The sequence below is a fragment of the Amia ocellicauda genome, chromosome 11, assembly GCF_036373705.1.
Source record: "Amia ocellicauda isolate fAmiCal2 chromosome 11, fAmiCal2.hap1, whole genome shotgun sequence".
In the NCBI taxonomy this organism is placed as follows: Eukaryota; Metazoa; Chordata; class Actinopteri; order Amiiformes; family Amiidae; genus Amia; species Amia ocellicauda.
The window spans coordinates 29301988-29322629 of NC_089860.1; the positions used below are offsets into that span (position 1 = coordinate 29301988).

General features: G+C 42.7%; 2 protein-coding genes across 6 annotated transcripts in view; one reads left to right on the plus strand and one right to left on the minus strand.

Annotated features, from left to right (window-relative positions):
- On the plus strand, positions 1-7353 carry yars1 (tyrosyl-tRNA synthetase 1). 2 transcript variants are annotated; one of them, XM_066717335.1, is made up of 14 exons: positions 1-120; positions 774-840; positions 1199-1345; positions 3136-3311; positions 3638-3767; positions 3859-3939; positions 4162-4254; positions 4624-4759; positions 4950-5035; positions 5175-5310; positions 5619-5716; positions 6017-6210; positions 6359-6500; positions 6774-7353. In XM_066717335.1, exons 2-14 carry the CDS (start codon positions 784-786, stop codon positions 6882-6884), a joined length of 1587 nt encoding a protein of 528 aa, XP_066573432.1. In that variant the 5' UTR covers positions 1-120; positions 774-783; the 3' UTR covers positions 6885-7353. The 2 variants fall into 2 exon arrangements, with proteins under 2 accessions (XP_066573432.1, XP_066573433.1); XM_066717336.1 differs by having other exon boundaries at positions 777-840.
- Positions 7354-8510: 1157 nt separating this feature from the next.
- nhsl3 (NHS like 3) overlaps positions 8511-20642 on the minus strand; it is an 81768-nt gene continuing 69636 nt past the window's right edge. For all 4 annotated transcript variants that reach the window (XM_066717339.1, XM_066717338.1, XM_066717340.1 and 1 more), the window contains 6 exons: positions 18039-18194; positions 17847-17890; positions 17545-17671; positions 16947-17054; positions 12583-16287; positions 8511-11505 (listed from right to left, as the gene is read on the minus strand). In XM_066717339.1, the coding sequence (XP_066573436.1) occupies positions 11462-11505; positions 12583-16287; positions 16947-17054; positions 17545-17671; positions 17847-17890; positions 18039-18194 (4184 nt within the window). In that variant the 3' untranslated portion in view covers positions 8511-11461. The remainder of the gene's footprint in view (positions 11506-12582; positions 16288-16946; positions 17055-17544; positions 17672-17846; positions 17891-18038; positions 18195-20642) is intronic.

The following is a 20642-nucleotide window of genomic DNA, read 5'->3' on the forward strand; positions in this document are numbered from 1 at the left end:
AGTCGAGCGCCGAGTTTCTTTTCTGCTAAGCGCTGATGCAACACATTGACAGAGCCATTTACAAGGAAGTGCACAGTCTGAGCCTTGGTGGTGTTATTTCTGCTTTAAGGATATTCACAGGTAGTAAATATCTACACATTTTATTGTCTACCTTAGCACGAATTATTGATCGAGAAATATTACAGAATAGTTCCTGTAAGCTTCATTGGCCTGAATGTTGTGGAGATGCGTCTGGAATAAGCTCATTCATTTACAGAATAAGTCCTACCGCTGCATTGCTGCCGGACACGTGGGGGACAGATTGAAAATCATTTTGTGTCGAGTAATGCTATTTGTGACAGTGTTGGTTGTTACTAGTTGGCCTTCGACAAAGCTGTGAATGTCATGCATGCTTATTCTAATATAAGATGGATATACACTGCTCAAAAAAATTAAGGGGACACTCCAAGTTCAGAAATCAATGTAAAGTGTTGCATTAATTTTTTTGAACAGTATATATAACTGGATGTGTCTTTCAGTGGTTTTGATTATGTTCAATTTGCATCATTGTTCAGTCTCGGGCATTGAACATCTGTCCGAATCTGCCTTGTGTCTATCCGTCATTATTATTAATATTATGGCAGTAAGTATTGATGCGTTATATTCAGAAATGTGTATGTGTTAGGTATTAATAGATCTCATGAATATATAACCCTTTTTTGTACTTGGTGTAAAAAGTATCAGAGTTGTAATACATCATCTTTTCTCTTTCTCTCTGCCTTCACTGTAACAAGAAGAGAAGCAATGGGAGAACAGATGAGCCCAGATGAAAAGTACCAGATCATTACCAGAAACCTGCAGGTTAAGACCATTTTGCACTGACACTGCCTATCAACGTTTCAACTGTCTGAGCCTTATATAGCTGTATAGAATAACGTGTGGCTTTTCTGAAAAGACCACCCTTCTGTAATAATGCCTGTCTATTACAGTTCAGTATTTGCCCAAATTATTATTATTATATTTTTTAATTGATATAAATGTGAACAATGATGAGCACACTAAGTTTGTCTGTATGTGGTTCTAAATAAAAAATCCACACATTAGTTTTTAAACTCATTACTTATACAGTCCCAATTGTTTTGAATTTTGTTTTGTTTGTTAACTTTTGTTCATGATAGTCTTGCTGTGGTCACTAATATGTTTGTGTTTGTGTTACCAGGAGGTTCTGGGAGAGGAGAAACTGAAACAGATCCTGAAGGAGAGAGAGCTCAAGGTGTACTGGGGCACTGCCACCACAGGCAAACCTCACGTGGCATACTTTGTGCCCATGTCAAAGATTGCTGACTTCTTAAAGGCAGGGTGTGAGGTGAGTGAAGCCTGAGGGCAGGGACAATCCCCAAAATGGGCCAGAGAACATTCTGCCTTCCCAGGGTGGAATCAACGTAGATTGTGTTCCATAAACTAAGATTGTTAACATAGAATGACCTGTTTACTTGAAGAAAAGACCAGAATATTTTTTACAGCCGATCACTGGGCATTTCAACAGCTTTTATGAGTAAACCCTTAAGAACCGAGCCCGTGACTCTGGGCCCTTGTGATTTCAGAAAGCAGACAGAAGTGTGGACTCTTATCTTCAGGGTGTGTCCATCACTGGCCTGGTTCTGCTCAGACCCTGAGCTGTACCCTGTCCCTCATAAGAACACAAGAAAGTTTACAAACAAGAGGAGGCCATTCAACCATCGTGCTCGTTTGGTCTTTCTCATTAATAACAAAGTGATCCAAGGATCCTATCCAGTCTATTTCTGAATGTTCCCAAATTTTCAGCTTCAACCACATCGCTGGGGAGTTTGTTCCAGATTGTGACTACTCTCTGTGTAAAGAAGTGTCTCCTGTTTTCTGTCTTGAATGCCTTGAAGCCCAATTTCCATTTGTGTCCCCGGGTGTGTGTGTCCCTGCTGATCTGGAAAAGCTCCTCTGGTTTGATGTGGTCGATGCCTTTCATGATTTTGAAGACTTGAATCAAGTCCCCATGTAATCTCTGTTCCAGGGTGAAAAGGTTCAGTCCCTCAGTCTCTCAGTAGGACATTCCCTTCAGACCTGGAATAAGTCTGGTTGCTCTCCTCTGAACTGCCTCTAGAGCAGCGATATCTTTCTTGAAGTGTGGAGCCCAGAACTGTCCACAGTATCCAGATGAGCTCTAACTAGTGCATTGTACAGTCTGAACATCACTGCCCTTGTTCTCAATTCTACACTTTTGACAATATACCCTAACACTCTGTTTGCCTTTTTTATTGCTTCCCCACATTGCTTCATTGGAGAAAGTGAAGAGTCCACATAGACTCCTAGGTCTTTCTCATGTGTTACTTCATTTAGTACTATCCCTCCTATAGTGTAATTATAGTGGACATTTTTGTTACCTGCATGTAATACCTTCCACTTGTCCACATTGAATTTCATCTGCCAGGTGTCGGCCCACAACTGAATATTATCTAAGTCCCTTTGAGTAGCCTGTGCTGCCGAGATTGTTTCTGCTGAGCCACCTATTTTAGTATCTTCTGCAAATTTGACTAGTTTGCTAACTATCCCAGAGTCCAGATCATCAACCAGTTCATAATCCATCTACTTACATTACCCTGAATGACTACAGCTTCCAATTTGAGGATCAGTCTTTGGTGTGGAACCTTATCAAAAGCTTTTTGAAAATCTAAGTATATCATAAGTAGAATTATCATATCATATGCTTTCACATGATCTACAGCTGCAGCTGCATGTTAAAAAAATTCTAATAGATTAGTGAGACATGATCTGCCTCGTCTAAACCCATGTTGAGTATCTCCAAGAATATGGTTTTCATTAAGATGCTCCTGTATTTTCTGTCTAATCATTTTTACCAACATTTTACAGATAATGGAGGTGAGACTGATTGGTCTGTAATTTCCTGTCCACTTTCTTGTGGATTGGTATGACATTTGCTGTCTTCCAGTCAGTTGGCACATCCCCTGTTCTGTGTCATTTTAAATATTTGAGTTAGCGGCCTATAAATATTTTCCCTCATTTCTTTAAGTACTGTTGGAAATGTACCATCTGGCCCAGGTGATTTGTTTGTTTTTAATTCTGCTAGTCCCTTTAGTACCTCCTCCTCATTTATCCTCATAGGTGACCATCCTGTTTGCTGATCTGCACGCTTACCTGGACAACATGAAGGCCCCCTGGGAGCTTCTGGAGCTCAGGACCAAGTACTACGAGCAGGTCATCAAAGCCATGCTAGAGAGTATCGGAGTGCCTCTGGACAAGCTCAAGTTCATCCGAGGAACTGACTTCCAGCTCAGCAGGTGAGGATCTGAACACTGTTTCACCTGTCTGCAGCCTAATCTCTGAGCCTAGATAAAACCGTAAAGAATTCTGTTGACTGAGCGGAGTTATGGCAGCCCTTGCGTAAACTGTGGAAGGTCATGCTTCATAGAAATCAACCCTGAATAATTGTTTTTCATCAGTCTCTGAAATATATTATTGATGAATAAATAAGCATAGCTGAATGAACAGTATTTATTAAATTGAGTGACCAAATAACTTTTTCAGCTATTATCAGTACTGTCCACTGTATTTGTAAATGCAATGCCCGGTGTGTTTTGTTAACGGGGCCTGTCGTGTCCCTCAGGGAGTACACTCTGGATGTGTACCGGCTGTCCTCTGTTGTCACCCAGCACGATGCCAAGAAAGCTGGGGCTGAGGTGGTGAAGCAGGTAGAACACCCCCTGTTGAGTGGCCTGCTGTACCCTGGACTACAGGTACTACCCTGACTGTAAGCAGGTAATCACTGTAACATTGTCGTTTATTTTAATGGACCGGCACAGTCACTTAAACCTGCTTTTCTTTTAGGCGCTGGATGAGGAGTATCTAAAGGTGGACGCCCAGTTTGGCGGTGTGGATCAGAGGAAAATCTTCACTCTGGCAGAAAAGGTAGTGTGCACTCGGATCACAGGGATCAGTTGAGGGCTTTGCACTATAGTGTGGTGAATTAAAAAGTAAATAAAATTAGAAAAAGGCTAATAAATAAATAAAAAGTAGAGGTTTTATTTTTGACAAGGTATTTTGGCTTTTCCTGTCATGAGTTTGCGTGGGTGGTGACGTGTTTTCAATGTTCTCAGTGGTTATGGGTGCGTTTCATTGTCCTCTCCTCAGTACCTGCCATCCCTGGGCTATACTAAACGCATCCACATGATGAACCCCATGGTGCCAGGGCTGACTGGGGGCAAGATGAGCTCCTCGGAAGAGGTGAGAGCCGACCCTGAGCCAACGAGAGGCACACCCTCTCCTCGGAGCATTTCAATTCTGTAACTTCATGCCTGTTTAAACGGTTGCACCACTGGGTATCAGCACTTTGCCTTGGGGGGAAATACATTTCACATTTTTTGTTCCTGCAAATCTTACCTTATGAAAATGTGAGACACGCATGAGCAGAAACATGTACATTTTCCCATCTTTCTTCCCGCAAAATGAAAACTGCACAGAGCGGCAGATAATAAAATGCATGATTTTTTAGGGATTGCTGTTTATGAAGACAGAAAGAGTGCAGTACGTTTTAGCCAGGCAGAAGCGGTGTACTGAGCGTGGTTCCTTGTGTCTTGTGTGCCGTGACCCCAGGAGTCGAAGATCGACCTCCTGGACAGGAAGGAGGACGTGAAGAAGAAGCTGAAGAAGGCGTTCTGTGAGCCGGGGAACGTGGAGAACAACGGCGTCCTGTCCTTCGTCAAGCATGTCCTCTTCCCCCTGCACTCGGGTGACTCCCCTGGCTCTCTAGTTACACCTGCCCTCGTTTAGTGCTGGCCTTCTGCTTAATTAATAAGAGTGCTTTTCATTTACAACTCAAAAACATCATTTGCGGTTTTCTTGTTGAGAAGTTTAACATTGCTTAACACAGCCCTTAAATTGATCCTAATTTTGTTTGTTTGTCCCCTGGTTTCTTTCAGAGTTTACCGTGAAAAGAGATGAGAAGTTCGGAGGTGACAAAGTCTATACGGTCATCGAGGATGTGGAGAAGGACTTTGCAGAGGAGGTACAGTAAAGCCTTGCAAGAGCGAAAGACGCAACATTTGAAAGAGTTAGTTTGCACGTGCTCTGTACTCTCCTCTGTCTGCCATGACACCAAAGTCTCTCATTGAAGTCTCCCTCTTCCCTGACCTCTGCCCCCCCAGCGGATTCACCCTGGTGATCTGAAGGCCTCTGTAGAGGTGGCGTTGAACAAGCTCCTGGATCCCATCAGGAAGAAGTTTGAGAGTCCAGAGCTGAAGAAACTGACCAACTCTGCTTACCCAGCGCCGTCCAAAAAACGTGAGTACATAGAACTGGTGGAGTCTCTTTTTTTTTGGCAGCCTTGGCCCATCCCTTCCTAATTTGTCACGCTATGTGTTTTAGCACTAGAGTTGCACGCAAGTATGCACCTTATTTACAGAATTGGAAATCATGTAAGCAAGAATATCAGAGAATTAATGTCAAATTCTTTGGCTCGATTGCCTTCTGGATATGCTCTTCACGTCGGCAACATCGGCAACTTAAGCTCAACCGGTCGTGGTGTATAGTACTAATTTCCAAAAGATTCTCTAAAGCATTGTTTCTTCGGTTTTCTTTTCTAACATCAGAAGGGGCAGCGAAAGGAAATCCCCAAAACTCTGAGGAAGAAGCGATCATCCCCTCCAGGCTAGATATCCGAGTTGGGAAGATCATCAGTGTTGACAAGGTAAGATATAGATCTGTCTTCAATTGAATTCTTCTCCTGCCCTGCTGTCTCTCCTGCGATGTCAACAGGACTCCCATTGCACCGCAGTCTGATCCAGTCCAGGTGTTGGAAGCTGCACCCACAGATCACACTGAGCACATTTCACATTACTACCTTGACCTCGATTATGCTAAACGGGCATGAAAGCCCAAAGCACCAACCTTGTGACGTGCACAGTTTAATGTGAAGATGGATCTGACTGCTGTGCGACTGGGAGTCTATTTCTGACATCTGTGTGGCCTGCGTCCCCAACACCGCCAGCACCCCGATGCGGAGAGCCTGTATGTGGAGCAGATCGATGTGGGCGAGGAGGCGCCGCGCACCGTGGTGAGTGGGCTGGTGGCCTACTTGCCCGCTGAGCAGCTGCAGGACCGACTGGTGGTGCTGCTCTGCAACCTGAAGCCCCAGAAGATGAGGGGTGTGGAGTCCCAGGCTATGCTGCTCTGTGCGTCCATGTGAGTAACACCCCCCACATGCTGCCTACTGTGAATGCTGTTATGACAAACCCAGCAGGTCAAAACCTGTAGATGAGTCATAACAGCAGAGAAGGGGTTGTAAAGTGGACACCTGATGGTTTTCCCCTCTTGTGAATTCTGGGCACAGTGATGGGGAGAGTCGGAGAGTGGAGCCCCTGGACCCCCCCGAGGGCTCGGCGCCGGGGGACCGGGTGTTTGTGGAGGGATACGAGGCCGGCAAGGCAGACAGTGAGCTGAAGCCAAAGAAAAAAGTGTTCGAGAAGCTGCAGGTTTGTACTCGGCTGAGTCCTGAGGACTTATTAGGACACGGTCTTGAGTGTATATAAAACTGCATGCTTTAACACCTGCAGTTAATGTTGAGGAATGCTTGCTTAAACCTCACTTTTAATTGTTTGATTAGTTAATATCACGTTACCAGCGTACACTGTTTGATAGAAGAGTGACCAGTGATGCAATGCACTGGCTCTGTGGGTAAATGAGGCAGTATCGCAGTGCAAGATGGTGTCTGTGACCTTTTGTTTCTTTTGCCGTCTTGAATCCAGGTGGACTTGAAGATTTCAGAGGCCTGTGTGGCTCAGTGGAAGGAGAATAACCTGATGACCAAACTGGGGCAGATCAGCTGTAAAACACTGAAGGGGGGTAACATCAGCTAAACACCGTCCACAGCTGTCAATCATTCCTGCAAGTACAGCCACTACCGCTGATCACTAACTGTAGAACAAACCCGCCCACAGCCTGCAGGGACACATTTAGCCTCACACAACACAGGTAATGTGTACAGGGTTTGTTTCATAAGAGTAATTGATGATTCAGCACTCAATCTGTCTGCAGGGGGGGTATTTCTAAAGCTTGAACAAGGTATTATATTCTTGTTATTGGAAAGAATGTAAGCATTGTTTAAAAAAATAAGTCAATAAGCAAGACAGTCTGTACTGTCATGGTATACTTTAATAAGGCTCTGGTGAATTCTTTGTTCTTGCAATGTTGATCAACAGTACTGTGTGGGGAATCCGGTCCCCTACTATTAATCAAAATGGTTTCAACAGTGGAAAATATATCCTTCCGTCTGGAATTGTTCTCCTTTAAAGCATGTACAAAATTAATAAATGTAATTTCAACCCAGCTTGTCTTGGTGTTTTCTTAATTGTAACATTTTAACCTGCGTGCCTCTATCTCACTGTATTGCCACAGATCTGGGCTCTATCCTAGGTATTTCTGCAGAACCAAATAGTTTTTTTAAAATCTACTCTTGCATTACTGCATATAATGTGTTACATACACATGCTGTAAAAATATACCCACATGTCCAAGATTGAAGTCAAGGCTAAACTATGCACGTTTTATATGCATTGCAAGGAAGTCTACCGTCTTAATTCTTAAATGAGAAACAGTCCTGCACTGATGGAAATCTGAGGAATTATGGTTATGGAGGGCAGACTGCAGGCTGTACTGCAGACACACCGGGTCCTTCCCACAGACTGTGTGGTCCTTGTGTTGCTGTTGTTTTATTAACATGCATTGTCAAGGCTACGCTGGAATCATGATTTTACCTCACGGCTACAAACGACAGATTCCACTTCCTTCTACTGTTTTTTTTTTTTTTTTTTTTTTTTTAAAGTCTTGGAGATCAGTGCCTGGCTATGATGTGTTTCAGGGAGTCTTCAAAAGCATCAGGCCACACACTGGTGTCACTAATAAATCCTTTATTTTTTTGTTCATCCTTATAAAAAATATTAGCAGGAGCAGAAATTATGCAATGCTTTGCCAAAAGCCTTCTCTGGGAGATCCTTTGATAGAACAATTATATGGCAGTGTTATGTTCTTACATCAGTTGAATAAGTGGCCCTGATTGGTCCATTTGTGATTTTACTGACTGAAATGCATTTAAATAATGATAAACTTACAACACTGTTGAGGAAGGGTTTTTAGAAAAGAAAATCTAGGTATTTTAAATGGGAAACAATTGTTTTCCTTTTGAAAAATTGCAAAGATGTCCTCCAAGGTGTGTGCCTAATTATCTTTTTGATTGATTATGTTTGAGGGGCTGAGCACATAAATTCCACAATTCCAAAGATTATATATATCTATATATATATATATATATATATATATAGATATATATAGATATTAAAGATACCCTGCCCCTCTACACGGTCATATTCATAGTGCTTTACAGATTGGCTTCACATTATATAGTGTATTACAATGTCTTGGATTATTTTATTTACAGCACACGTCAAATCAAAAGAAAACTGTCCTAAATGAAGAAAGGCACATAGTTCAAAGAGTTCTAAGGCATTTTATTTATACTTTTTTTAAACAAATCCATAGGAACTGTACATTATTATTATTATAATTATTATTTTGGATTTCCAAGGCAGAAGGTATTGCAATTTCAGACAGCAGAAGATTGTGACCTGTTCCCATTAAAAATCAGTTTTTAAGACTTGTGCAGTGTATCATTAAGTGATTTCATTATTAATATATATATTTTTTTACATCTTGTGTTGAATATATATAAATGTCTCTCTCATATATATATATATATATATATATATATATATATATATATATATATATATATATATATATATATATATATACTAAGACACAGCAGTGGATATACAGTAGAAGTGAGTTTGGAATTAATACTTACAGTGAACACCACAAACCCTGCTTTGAAGATCACTGCGGGACCTCTTGTGTGCTGGGCAGGGTATTTGTATCTTAAAAGTAATCTCTACTCTGTACAGGCATCTGCACTGCTCTAAAGGTGTATAATCCGGTTAAACCAAGCAGGAACCCCCTGTGATCCGCAGCAGTGAATTCTATTGATTGTTCGGGACCTTGCCTAAATTAAATGTGGGTTTTCCTACATAAAAGGAACATCAGCTCCAATGGGACTCTTCTTAAACAGTTCTGAACATGAAACTGAGCACAATGCCCAACCTTTCTTGTCACCCTTGGAGCAATTCTTGGCAGATAGCATTACTATGGTTTCATGTGGCAAACTTTTTGGCAGCTGATTTACTGATAAATCTGAATGGCATTCTGGTCAATTAAACACCCAACACCAGGATATGCCATTTCGATTTACTCTACAGTTCGCAACACAGATGGGTTCATAACCAAGGTCACATCACTATTAGAGTAAGACTTTAACAAATCATCCCTGGCATAAAGTTAGTAAAATTGATTCATGAGCCAAGCAGGGAAGTATTTGTAATTGACCTGTGTTGGCCGTGTCATGTACTTTAACAATGTCCGGTTGACACAACTCTCTGGTACCGGCCATAAAAAAAAATAGAAAGCAAAATTGTTTTTGCAAAATATGAACGGATTTGCTTGACCAATTCAGACTTTTTCCATCAGAGTGTGCATCTTTTATGTTAACACAGAACATACTTGTGTGCACTGTAACTATAGTCTTATAGGAATCAGTTGTGGCCTCCAGTGTTACACGCATGCTTTTCCAAATGCATCTGTCAGGAACTAGAGCACTGTTAATGTCTGCCACAGACTCCAGCTGACGTCCTGCCAACACTTCCACAAGGAGTGCCATGTCTGAGCACGGGCTACATGTGCAACACAGATTCCCTGGGAATGTGCGTCAGCTTTGCCAGTGTTCTGTACAGGACACGAAAGGCATCTCAGTACCTGCATTTTTCTCCTGTATCTCTGAAAGCAGCAAAAAAACTAAACAAAAAACACCCGGTTTAACACCAGCATTGACCCTTGCTAGAACAGTAACAATGATTAAAGCAACTAGCCTTTACAAATGTACAGGAAATAGTGCCAGCTTAATGAGATTCAAGTGTTAGGATGCTGGAAACAACATTTTCAGTCCTAGATAGCAACTTGTTAATCCCAGAACTAATTTTCTTTTTATGATTGCCATAGGTAGAGATTATAGATATCAACCTTTGGTCGTGCTGTTTGGTGAACGACAATGTTGAACAGTTTAGTTTTGTTTTTTAAAATAAATCCCCCAGAATTGGAGATTCAAGTTGGTATTCTGGGGGGTCTGTGTGTGTGTGTCCCAGCCACTAACAGCTTACTGGGACATTTCAGGTGAAATTAGACATATATATTAAAAAAGACAACTGCAGTTTCCTGTTGGAAAGGTACAGGTGATGGCCTAAATCAAGACTTAAGTTAAAACTTTCTACCCACCCACCAAATTGCTTACAGCAAACACCTCTCTTAGTAGCACCTTCTTGCTTGCCAGACTTCCTTGTGTTTGATCACTAGAAAGCGACCAGCAGGTTATGGGCTTGGAGCTTGAGATGGGTTGAAGGTTTGCCAGTATCCTGTAAATTAGGTATGAGAACACTGCAATAATGCCTCATAAACTTCTGCCTTGGAGTTCAACAAGAAGCAGCTAATTTGATTTTGTCAGTCTAATATGGACTTTACTGGACCGTAGTCTCATCTGAAACACTGCCTTGCAGATTCCCAAAACTTGGAACTGCTTAATAACAGGCTTATATCATAACCTTACCAAAGTGCTTAATCGATTGACAGCTTTCTAATATATTTGTTGTGTTATTTAAAGATTGATTAATCTTTTCTTACCATATGGAATGGCTATTTTATTGGGACCTTTAGGGGAGGGGAAACCGCTGAATTTTCAATCACTGAATAATTATAAAAAATTGTGGAAGGGGATATTAGTAGTAGTATTTTCAGCTACACTCCAAAAAGGAATAGTGCATGTTTTAATTTTATAAAAAAATACAGCTTCCAGGTATTACATACTTGAAAGTATTGGCCGACTCTTATAGGTATCTTTATCTTTCCAAACATGGCCGCAGTGGTTTGTACCCATTAAGACCACTAGGTGGCGATCTAACATTGCAGTCAAGCAGTGAACTCCAATCAACCTGTGACCATGTTCCAAGGTCGTCTTATTAGAGCTTTTACATTTTTTTAATGTTTTGCCAAAGCAGAAAGTCCTTCTATGTTTTCTTTATTTATTTTTTTTAATCTCCAAAATAAAGCTATTATAGTAAAGAAATTAAAGACCAACACCATTTTTTTTTTGCATAAATATGAAGGCCATTATAAGGCTAAGGCTTATCATAAGAGTTCTCCCTTTGAGTATCTCCAGTCTTGTTTATCTTCAACTTGCTCTCTCTTACTCTCATTTGACCTTTGACCTGTCCAGGTCCCTGAGAGATAATTCCTGAATTTCTGATTGGTCAGTCTTCAAAGATGCTGTATTTTTCTTTCATGAAGCAGACGATGTCACGGTGTTATCAGTTTCAGGACCATCTGGGGGAGAAGAAACACATTTTAACTGCTTTAATTTAGCATATCTGGCTCACATTAGAGGTATTACCAAAGAGGATAAAAAAACATGAATGTCACCAAGTGCATACAATTGTATTTGCAACAAACAGAATAAAAATAATATTATGTAAAATAAAAGCTATTAGAGAAAACAGATGAAACATTATATATATATATATATATATATATATATATATATATATATATATATATATATATGTACTGAATTAATATGGAAGGATGGATTTTCATTAATTGTTTAATTATAATTTGTGATATCCTGTGGCTTCCATAAATGGAAAGGCCCACAGATGGCAGTGCACTGTGACAGGTTCAGTAGGGTGTGCCTTGCTATTCAATGTGAGAGAATGCAAGAGTTTGTTTGTCATTCATGCATCTGAGAGCATATGTACTTCCAGTCTATGCTCAACTATCTGCAACTCCAGTTGCTGGGACCAGATTTTCCCAAGTGTACAATTCCAGTAATGTTACCCACTGTGCTATCAGTTTCACACATATCTCTACTGACTAAGATTCATCACTGCTGTACGAAGTAACTAAGGCAGCACAGAAAATTAAAAAGGGAGAAAAACCTAAACAGTACAATAGCCCCAGTCTTACAACTCAAAGGCTGAATCCACAGTAAGAGGAACTATTAAAGGAGTATTCAATTGTGAAAAAAAAATCTTATTTTCCCTCCAGAATTCCAATAGTACAGCACACGAATTTCTTTAAAGACTGATGCTAGCTTGCTTTTCCTCCGTTCACCAGTCCTCTCGCATTACACCTGCAGTCCCTCGAGCAAGCTTACACATCATGCATCAGCAGGAGGCATAATTTGCAAGCAGGGGAATTAACATTCCTTTGACTTCACACATTCTTTTTAAAAGGTTACACTCAACCAACCCCTGTATGAAAATCATCACAAAGTGGGTGACAAAGGCCCTGTCCTGTGCACATAGATATATGGGAAATATAAGATTTAAATAAATAAATGTAATCTGGACACAGATATGGAAATATACATATATTAAAATCAGAAGTTATCAGAAATCTTACTTGCTGACTCTGCATCCTGCTTTGGTTGTGCTTGCTGGCCTGCAGGTTGCACACTCCCAGCCTCCCCATGTGTCTCAGTCCCTTTCTGCCCCCCTTCTGTGGGAGTAGAGGGGTGCTGCTCACTCAGGGAGCTCTCTGTCTTTGTGGTTGGGCTCGAAGGCTTAGCCGGGTTGCTCGCAACGTGAGGTGGTTTTTTGGCCACCGGTGGTGGCACCTTGCTTGGCTTCTTCATGGCTGCTGGTTTCCCGTTGATTGGGGGCGGACTGGTCATGGGCTTTGTTGGGCTGGACACAGACATCAGTTCTGCCACGAGGTTCTTTTTGAGATCGGTCTGAGCCTCCGGAGATGATGGTGTCTCGATGACTACCTTCTTCGTGCTTTTAGAGAAGATGAAGCTGGCAGTGGAGGCTGGAGATTTATGCAGGGCGCCCTCATCTGGCGACCTGGGGGAAGGCACTCCCAGCTCACCGCTGGCAGTGGCGGATGTGGACGTCCGTAAGCTGAGCCTGGCAGGCTTGCCATCCTTGGAAGACATGGCAGCTGTCTTCAAGCGAATGGCTTCTTGGAGCCTCATAGAAGGAAGGGGTGCCGAGGCAGGAGGCGACTTCAGAGAGAGGGATTTGCGGATGGGCTTCTGGGGTACAGTCTGGTTTGGGCTCAGGCTCGGGCTCTGTTCTTGGCCGGATCCGTTTTCATCGCTCGGTTTGATGTCACCAGTGAGAGTCTGCTCACTTGCAACATTCACAGATCGTAACCGTACCATCTGGAGCAGGGAAGGCGTGACCAGGGGGATGTTGGCATCCTCTTTGGGAGCAGGTGTGCTTTTGGGCCGTGACAGTGGCTCCTTACTTGCCAGGCTTGACTGTTTTCTGAAGTTCCCAGGGACCTGTTTCTCCACAGTTAATGGGGGTGCAGGAGGGATGACGTCAGATGCTGTTGGAGGGCAGGAAACTTCAGCTGGCTTATCTTGGGAAGGTTGTGCTTGAGTGGAAGACAGTTGAGCTGATGCAGACTTATCCAAGGAGGGAGTGGTAACTACCAATGGGTCACTGGGCTTGACAATAGCCACTGGCAAAGGGGGAGCTGGGGGAGGTGGGGGAGGTGGGGGAGCCCTTTCTTCTGGCTGTGGTTGTGATGCAGGCTCTGCTATTTTCACAGATTCCTCCTTCAAATTCTTTGCTGCTGATGCAGCCATCACGGCCACAGTGGCTATAGAAGGCATTGCTTGTTCATGTTGCAGAATAACTGTAACAGGTGCCATAGGTGTTGTGGAAGCCCCCGAATTCTCCAGGATCTCAGAAACAGCAGGAGAGCTCACCACCTCTGTGACAGTTTCCTGAGACATAGGAGGAGGTGGCAGAGGGAAGGAGAAATCTACCTCATCCTGCACTGCAAATACAGGTCCAGATTCCTCCAGGGGAGGAGGTGGGGGTGGCCAGGCAGATTCTGCTATTGGGTTCACCTGGGATGCTTCGGGAGGGGGAGATGAAACTGATGAATCTGAGGTCTTCTTAGCAGGAGGTGGGGGAGGCAGGTGGGCGGGGGGAGGAGATGGTGGGGGTGAAGTACGTGCTTGCACAATAACTATAGCTGTAGGGTTCTGTGCCAGTGGAATGGTCTTTTTCTCTACCCGAGGACTTGGCTTCTTTTCTTCTACTGAAATCTGGTTCTTTACTTGGGGGCTTTCCTGTACAGGTCCATCTTCCTTCTTATGAACCAGTGGACTGCTCTTTTTCATAACTGGAGGTGGCTCTTTCTTTGCAACCACTGGACTCTCCTGCTTTTGGACTGCCGGAACCTCTTTTGTACTTGGTAATAGAATCTCTGCTTTCTGGACAGTCTCCTTACTTTGTAACGGACTCCCCTTTTCTACAGACAGAATCTCTATTTTATCTGTTAATGGACTCTGCTGCTTCTCTGCAGTTTGAGTCTCATTCTTTTGCATCAAGAGAGTCCCCCGTTTCTCTGCTGAAAACCTGTTTGCAGTGGCATTTTGGCCATATAGCACCTCGAAGATGCGTTTTTTGTTCATCCATGTCTCAGGGGGTGGAGGAGAAGGTGCTTTTACTTTGGGTGGTGGTGGAATGTTAAATGCCTCTCTGAGTAAAACTGTGGGAGGGGCAGGGGCTGCCTTGTTGCTCACAGCTGCAACAGGAGGGAAAGACTTCCCAGCAGGCTGGGAATTGGCTGAAGCCTCTCGAGAAAGAGGCTCGGAGGGCGCAGATGACAGAGAGGTCACGGAAGAGGATACAGATGCATTAGGGGACGTCCGAGAGACCGTTCTCTCAGGTTTTGCTGGCTTGGTTTTGTTATTCCCAGGTGAGGATGGGAAAACAGGAATTTCTTTGGTGGGGAGCGTCGGGGTACCACTCTGGCTGGAGTAGCCGCTTGAGGGAGACATAGTCCTCTCAAACTTGTTCACGAGGAAGGGGGGTTTCTGGGGGGAAGAATCACTTGACCCTGGTTGCTCCTTGAGAACAGCTTCCCTGGCTGCCATCGTTTCTGGAGTGAGTGGACTGGCAGCTGCGGAAGACCTGGAGTCGTCTGGAGAGCTATAATCTGCAGAGTAGGCTGGGCTCCCTGATTGGGTACTGCCTGGCGTACCAGGTGAAAAAACCTCATCCACAATCATACTGCGCTTCCCTCCTCCAACCACCCATGTTTCCTGGTGGGGGACCTTGACATTGTCTTGTCTGGTCTCTGCGCTGCCACTGTCCTGCAGCTCTCTGGAGCGACGCTTAAGCTTATCCTGGTGCAGGGAATAGGTCCTCCTCGGGGGAGCTGGTGGCCTCTTCATCTTCATCACAGACATGCTCCGGTTGAAAGAGCTGGCGCTTTGGATGCTTGCGGTGTCATAGCTATCTGCCCCACTCTCTGTGCTAGAAGATGGTGACGTTGGGCTGCCCTTTTGCTTGCTGCCATGCCCGCTGCCATTCTGGGCCATTGCAGAGGAAGCGCTTGCCCAGCTGACGGAGCTGTTGACACTCATCTGATCAGGTCCTGGCCTGTTGGTCTCCTTATCTGTCTTCCTGGGAGCAGGCTCACCTGCCCCATTCAGGGTCTGAACTTTCTTTGCACTGCCCTTGGAGGAGATGGTAGAGGAGTTGGACACGATGGTCTCGGAAGACTGGGAGTGGCTCCAGTTGGAGCTGTTGGAAGAGAGATCACTGATGTTGAAGTTGCGGGCAGACGAGCGCATGCTGGAGCGTGTGGAGGCCGGGCTAGCAGATACCAGACTGCTCTTGCTCACAGTGCGGACGCTGTTCCTGCTGCGGCTTCTGCTGATCTCGATGACATCCACAGAGGCTGGCAAGATGGCATTGGGGATGATCTTGGACAAGTAGGTGGCCTGTGGTGACATGGACATGACGGGGCTTTGGGGCTCGTTTATGTAGTTGTGTGTCGTCATTCCCGGTACAGCCAGCGACTTGGGCCTCTGCATGGGAGAGAACCTGGGGCCCACCTTGTGGTGCAGGGCAAAGTCATCCTTGTAAACAGCCTTAATGTGATGCTTGAGGAGCTTCTCTTCATGGGAGGACTGCATGAACTCGATGGCCTGCAAGTGGACCCTGGCACCTTCATGATTAGGTCTTGGCAACTCTCCATCAACAGTTGGTATGACCACAGAGCCATCCCCTCCATTTGCCAGCCGGACAGAGTTTGTGCCATCTGCATTGTGCTTTATCATGGTTGCTCTCTCAATCCCTTTAAAAAGTAACAAAAACAGGTAGGAATCAGAACAAGGTATTTCTACCACATACTGTAGCTGTTTTTTTAATTTAATAAAACAAAATAATAAAATCAAATCTACATTGGGAATGAGATCATATTTAAGTAGTAAATACCTGATTATGTTTAGCCACAGCTCTGCATGTTCTCATCGATATTAATACAAACTATTTTCCATAAATATATATCCTATATGAGAAACCAGCCAATCACAGACCAGCATTTCCAAAACATTCTATACCTCTTATCTTACATGAGTTTACAAACTGAATGTGATGACAACACTTCACACAATATGGATATGTTATTTCATATCCCAAAGAGTAAATGGACTACAAAACTGGTGTTTCTTATAAGGGTATTGAGAAGTTGCAGTTCTACGAGTATCTATTGTGGAGTTGCACCCCTATATAACAACTTCTAGTTCTAGGATCAGTGAACCAATGCTGAATATTGAGTTGGGGTCGCTTCCAAACAAACTCTGTTTCAATTCTGGAATTGGATTTCGAATTTCAATGGAAGAATTGTTATTCTAGAACTGGAGTGGACAAGACTGAATTCAGGAGTGAGTTGTATTGAACAAAAGGCACCGACACCAACTCATACACATCAAGCACTGTAACATGTGGACATACCTAGCTCCTTTTGTACATGCTGCGGTATTCCCATTATAGTGGTTCTTCTGCTTCTCTTTTTGGTCTTCTCTGGCTTTTTAGGCTGATTGTATGGCTTGAAGGTAGAGCCTTTAGGGGGAAAGAGAATGTCAATCAGCTGCAATGCAGTCAAGTGCCCATGAGTTCCAGTGATTTAATTCTGGCCTGTCAGACACTCAGCCTTTTAATGATAACAGGCAGTGGCTGTTGATTTTTAAAATAATTCTGCATTTCACTACATCCTCCCCTTAGGCACTGAGAAAACAAGATGTGGGTTCCTGTTGAACACGATCATCAAAAAGTTCTAGCTCTGTTTTGGAACTAAAATGCAAAGGTTCTGGAGCTGTTGTACAACCTGTACCAAGTAAGCAGAAAACCAAATGTATATGAAAACAAATACACACACACTATATATGTTTAATATTATTATAATGTACAAGTCTATCAATGCAAAAAATTCAAGTATCAAGCCCCTGCTGGAAATGTATATACAGGAGTCCACAGACTATAGCTGAAAATCTAAAATGTTTCAGTTGGAGTCGTACTGAAAGTCCTGGAGAGCTGGTATAGAGAAGCCTACCAGTGCGCAGCAGTGCGGAACGGGCCGACACAGTGGAGACGGTGTCTGCAGTGGTGCTCTCCGACTCCAGTGATCCTTTTCTCCCTCTGAAGCCGGCCTCATGCTCGGGCTGCAGCGTTATCGTCGACTGCACAGATAAGATCAAGATAAGACGTAAACAGTCAGCACAAAAATAATCTCTTCTCATATTTCCTGTAAAATTATGTTTTTTGTTTTATTCTCTAATAATCTTAGGTTATGAAACTATAAAGTCATAACAGATTTAGATTGAATTCAATATCTGACTACATTAATCTACTTACATGGATACTTTGGTTGTCCCCATGTTCAAGTCCATTCCCATTTTCTGAAAAAGGAATGAAACATCAATCACAAACCTCACCGAACAAATGCAAAGAGAACTTGAGAATTACTATTGTGAACACATAGTTAAAAACAGACACTGAGTAAATTAATTGATGAGTGACTGTGAGGGTGACGGCGGGACAGCGCACCTTCCTGCTGGAGACATTTGAGCCCCTCCTGGGCCTCGGTGTGCAGCGCTTCCAGGTACTGAGGCCGGCTGCCCTCGATGAACACATTCTCCTGGAAGTGCTCAGAGGCTGTGAAGTGCACCGTCAGTTTGTTGTCATCCTCGGGCTTTGACAGTGCTGAGGTAAAGAGAGCACACAGAGACATACAGGGTAAGTACAGGGGAAACCAGGTGAGGGCAACAGAGTAGTGTTGATGCATTTCCACTTTCACAAGCTGCACATGCTGATAATATGCAAACCAACCCCAGCGGATGGATAATTCAGTTTTACTTAAAGGGAAACAATCTTTACATAGAGATGTTGTACATGTATCAGGGTTTCAATAACTGGAAGCTGTTTTTTTTTTTGCAAAGCCACTTCCATGTTCTGTAAAACATTAGCAATTCAAAAACTCCTGGTGGGTTCACACCACATTTTCTAGTCTTTTTGAAGGGTTACCATGTGAAAAGAGACACAAAATAGATGGCTAATGCTGCCACAATCTATACAAGTTCTGACCTCGTCAGCTTCTCTGTGCATCGGGCAATGTTTTATTAAATACTGTTCTGTTACTATCTGTTGTATTTAAAATATAATAAGACTTAATTTGAATGATTGTATTTGCAAAACAGTTTGCTTCTGGATGTAAATTAAATATAAATGTGCAGGAAGTACCTATCCCTGTGTTTGTAGAGGACAGTGCGACTAAAACTGCGTAAGGGTATCTGTTATGAAAGAATAACAAGGCAATAAAAAGCATATAAAATAAATCAAAGACTACATTCATATCACGGTGAGATACCGTGCTCAGGGAGTGCAGTGTGGGATCTCTATCGATTTCCTGACGGTCTCTGTGCAGCTTGTTTATATTTAGAAGCCACGCCCCCTTCAATCTACTGACAATGCCTACCTGGAGCCCCTCAGAGAACAATCAGCCTACTGTGCAAATTCTGTATGCTCTCACTCCGGTTGCCACGAATGCAGAAACACAGCCAAAATACCATGAACCTGAACCTGAGAGATATGGACAGAGCTCCCATGGGACAGGTAAATAATACAGTAGAGCTTTTTAAGCCTCTATCCTCTGTCACGGGGGCAGGGATGCTGACTGGATTACCATATCTAGCATAGCTGGACATGGGCAGGAGACAAATGAACAGACAAACAGGGCAACTCATCCGGCTAGGAAACGACAATGAAGGAAGTCAAGCAAGGGGGTGAGAAGTAGGAGAAAGCTGTCCACTCCTTGTTTTTACTTCAGAATGCTCAATCTACTAACATTCAGTACATTTACACTAAAATCACTAAATTACTATTGGAGACAAAAAGATGGAGAAGTTGTATTTGTACCCAGGCATCTATGGCAACATGCTCAACTACACAGAAAGAGAAAAACATCAAACATGGTACAATCTGAAACACTTAGCAGCCTAGCAATAATATGTTTGAAAAGAAGTCTGTATTCATGTGAAAAGTTTATATACTGTATCTCCGACAGGTTCCCTATTGCGATTCAGTGTAATTGAATAACAAGTTTTTTAATCATCATCTCAGTTGTCTCACTCCTTATCATCAAATATCATTTGATGACAATTACTTAAGAATAACTGAAGAGCCTATTAAACAGCTCTGCTGCAGTTTCTTTAAGTTAATGTACACTTTACAAATTTGAGATCGGATCAGTCAAGCAAATGTATTCTCTGCTAATCGTGTAAAAGTAGACATCCAATCATAGATGAATAATCACATTTATTGTGACCAAGACGTACATTAATAACTAAGTTTACCAATATACACTTATGTAAATAAATACCACCTAACCACCAATATCCAAGTATGTAACATAGCCACCAGTATTTACAGTAACACAAATAACCCTTTTACTTGCCTACTGGGAGAACATGTGAGCACAATCCTTTGCGGTGTTGCTGCAAGGTCTGGAAGTCTTCTCTAAGGAACATGTTTCAAATTGTGCATGAAGTTGTGCATGAGAAGTATTTTATACTAGTGGATTTGATCTTATGGGTGGTACCCTAATAATGAGGTATCAGATTATTGGCATATAGAACACTGGAATGCCATGACCTAATCACCAATTTGTATTGACACTCCTGCTCCATTGTCCTCATCTCTTAGACCACTTCACACCTTAAATCCAAGAGCAGGGGTAAGATTGATTTTGTTTGCATTGCACCATTTGGATTAAAGGCATTTATTGGGCTTAATCAGAGACTTGACTGAATTAATTGTTTATGCTATAGCTGATCTACATGAATTGATCACCCAAAAGTAATTCCTTGATCATGTAAATTCCAGCAGCCAGTCAAGCCACCGTCAACCACTTCTATTGTTGTAACAAATATTCCTAGACAAGAGGTTTCTAGCCAATCTCCTTAGAACAATCATCATTCACATCTCTGCTAGTACCCGCACATTTCCAACTTAAATGAAAAAGGTTTTAACTTATTTTCATATACCCCTTTATATATCATAATACCTTAAATATGTGTAGAAAATTAAACAAAATTCCTTGCTTACTACTGCTGTCCACATTCTCCTGATATAGAATATGGGGGGTTGGAAGGA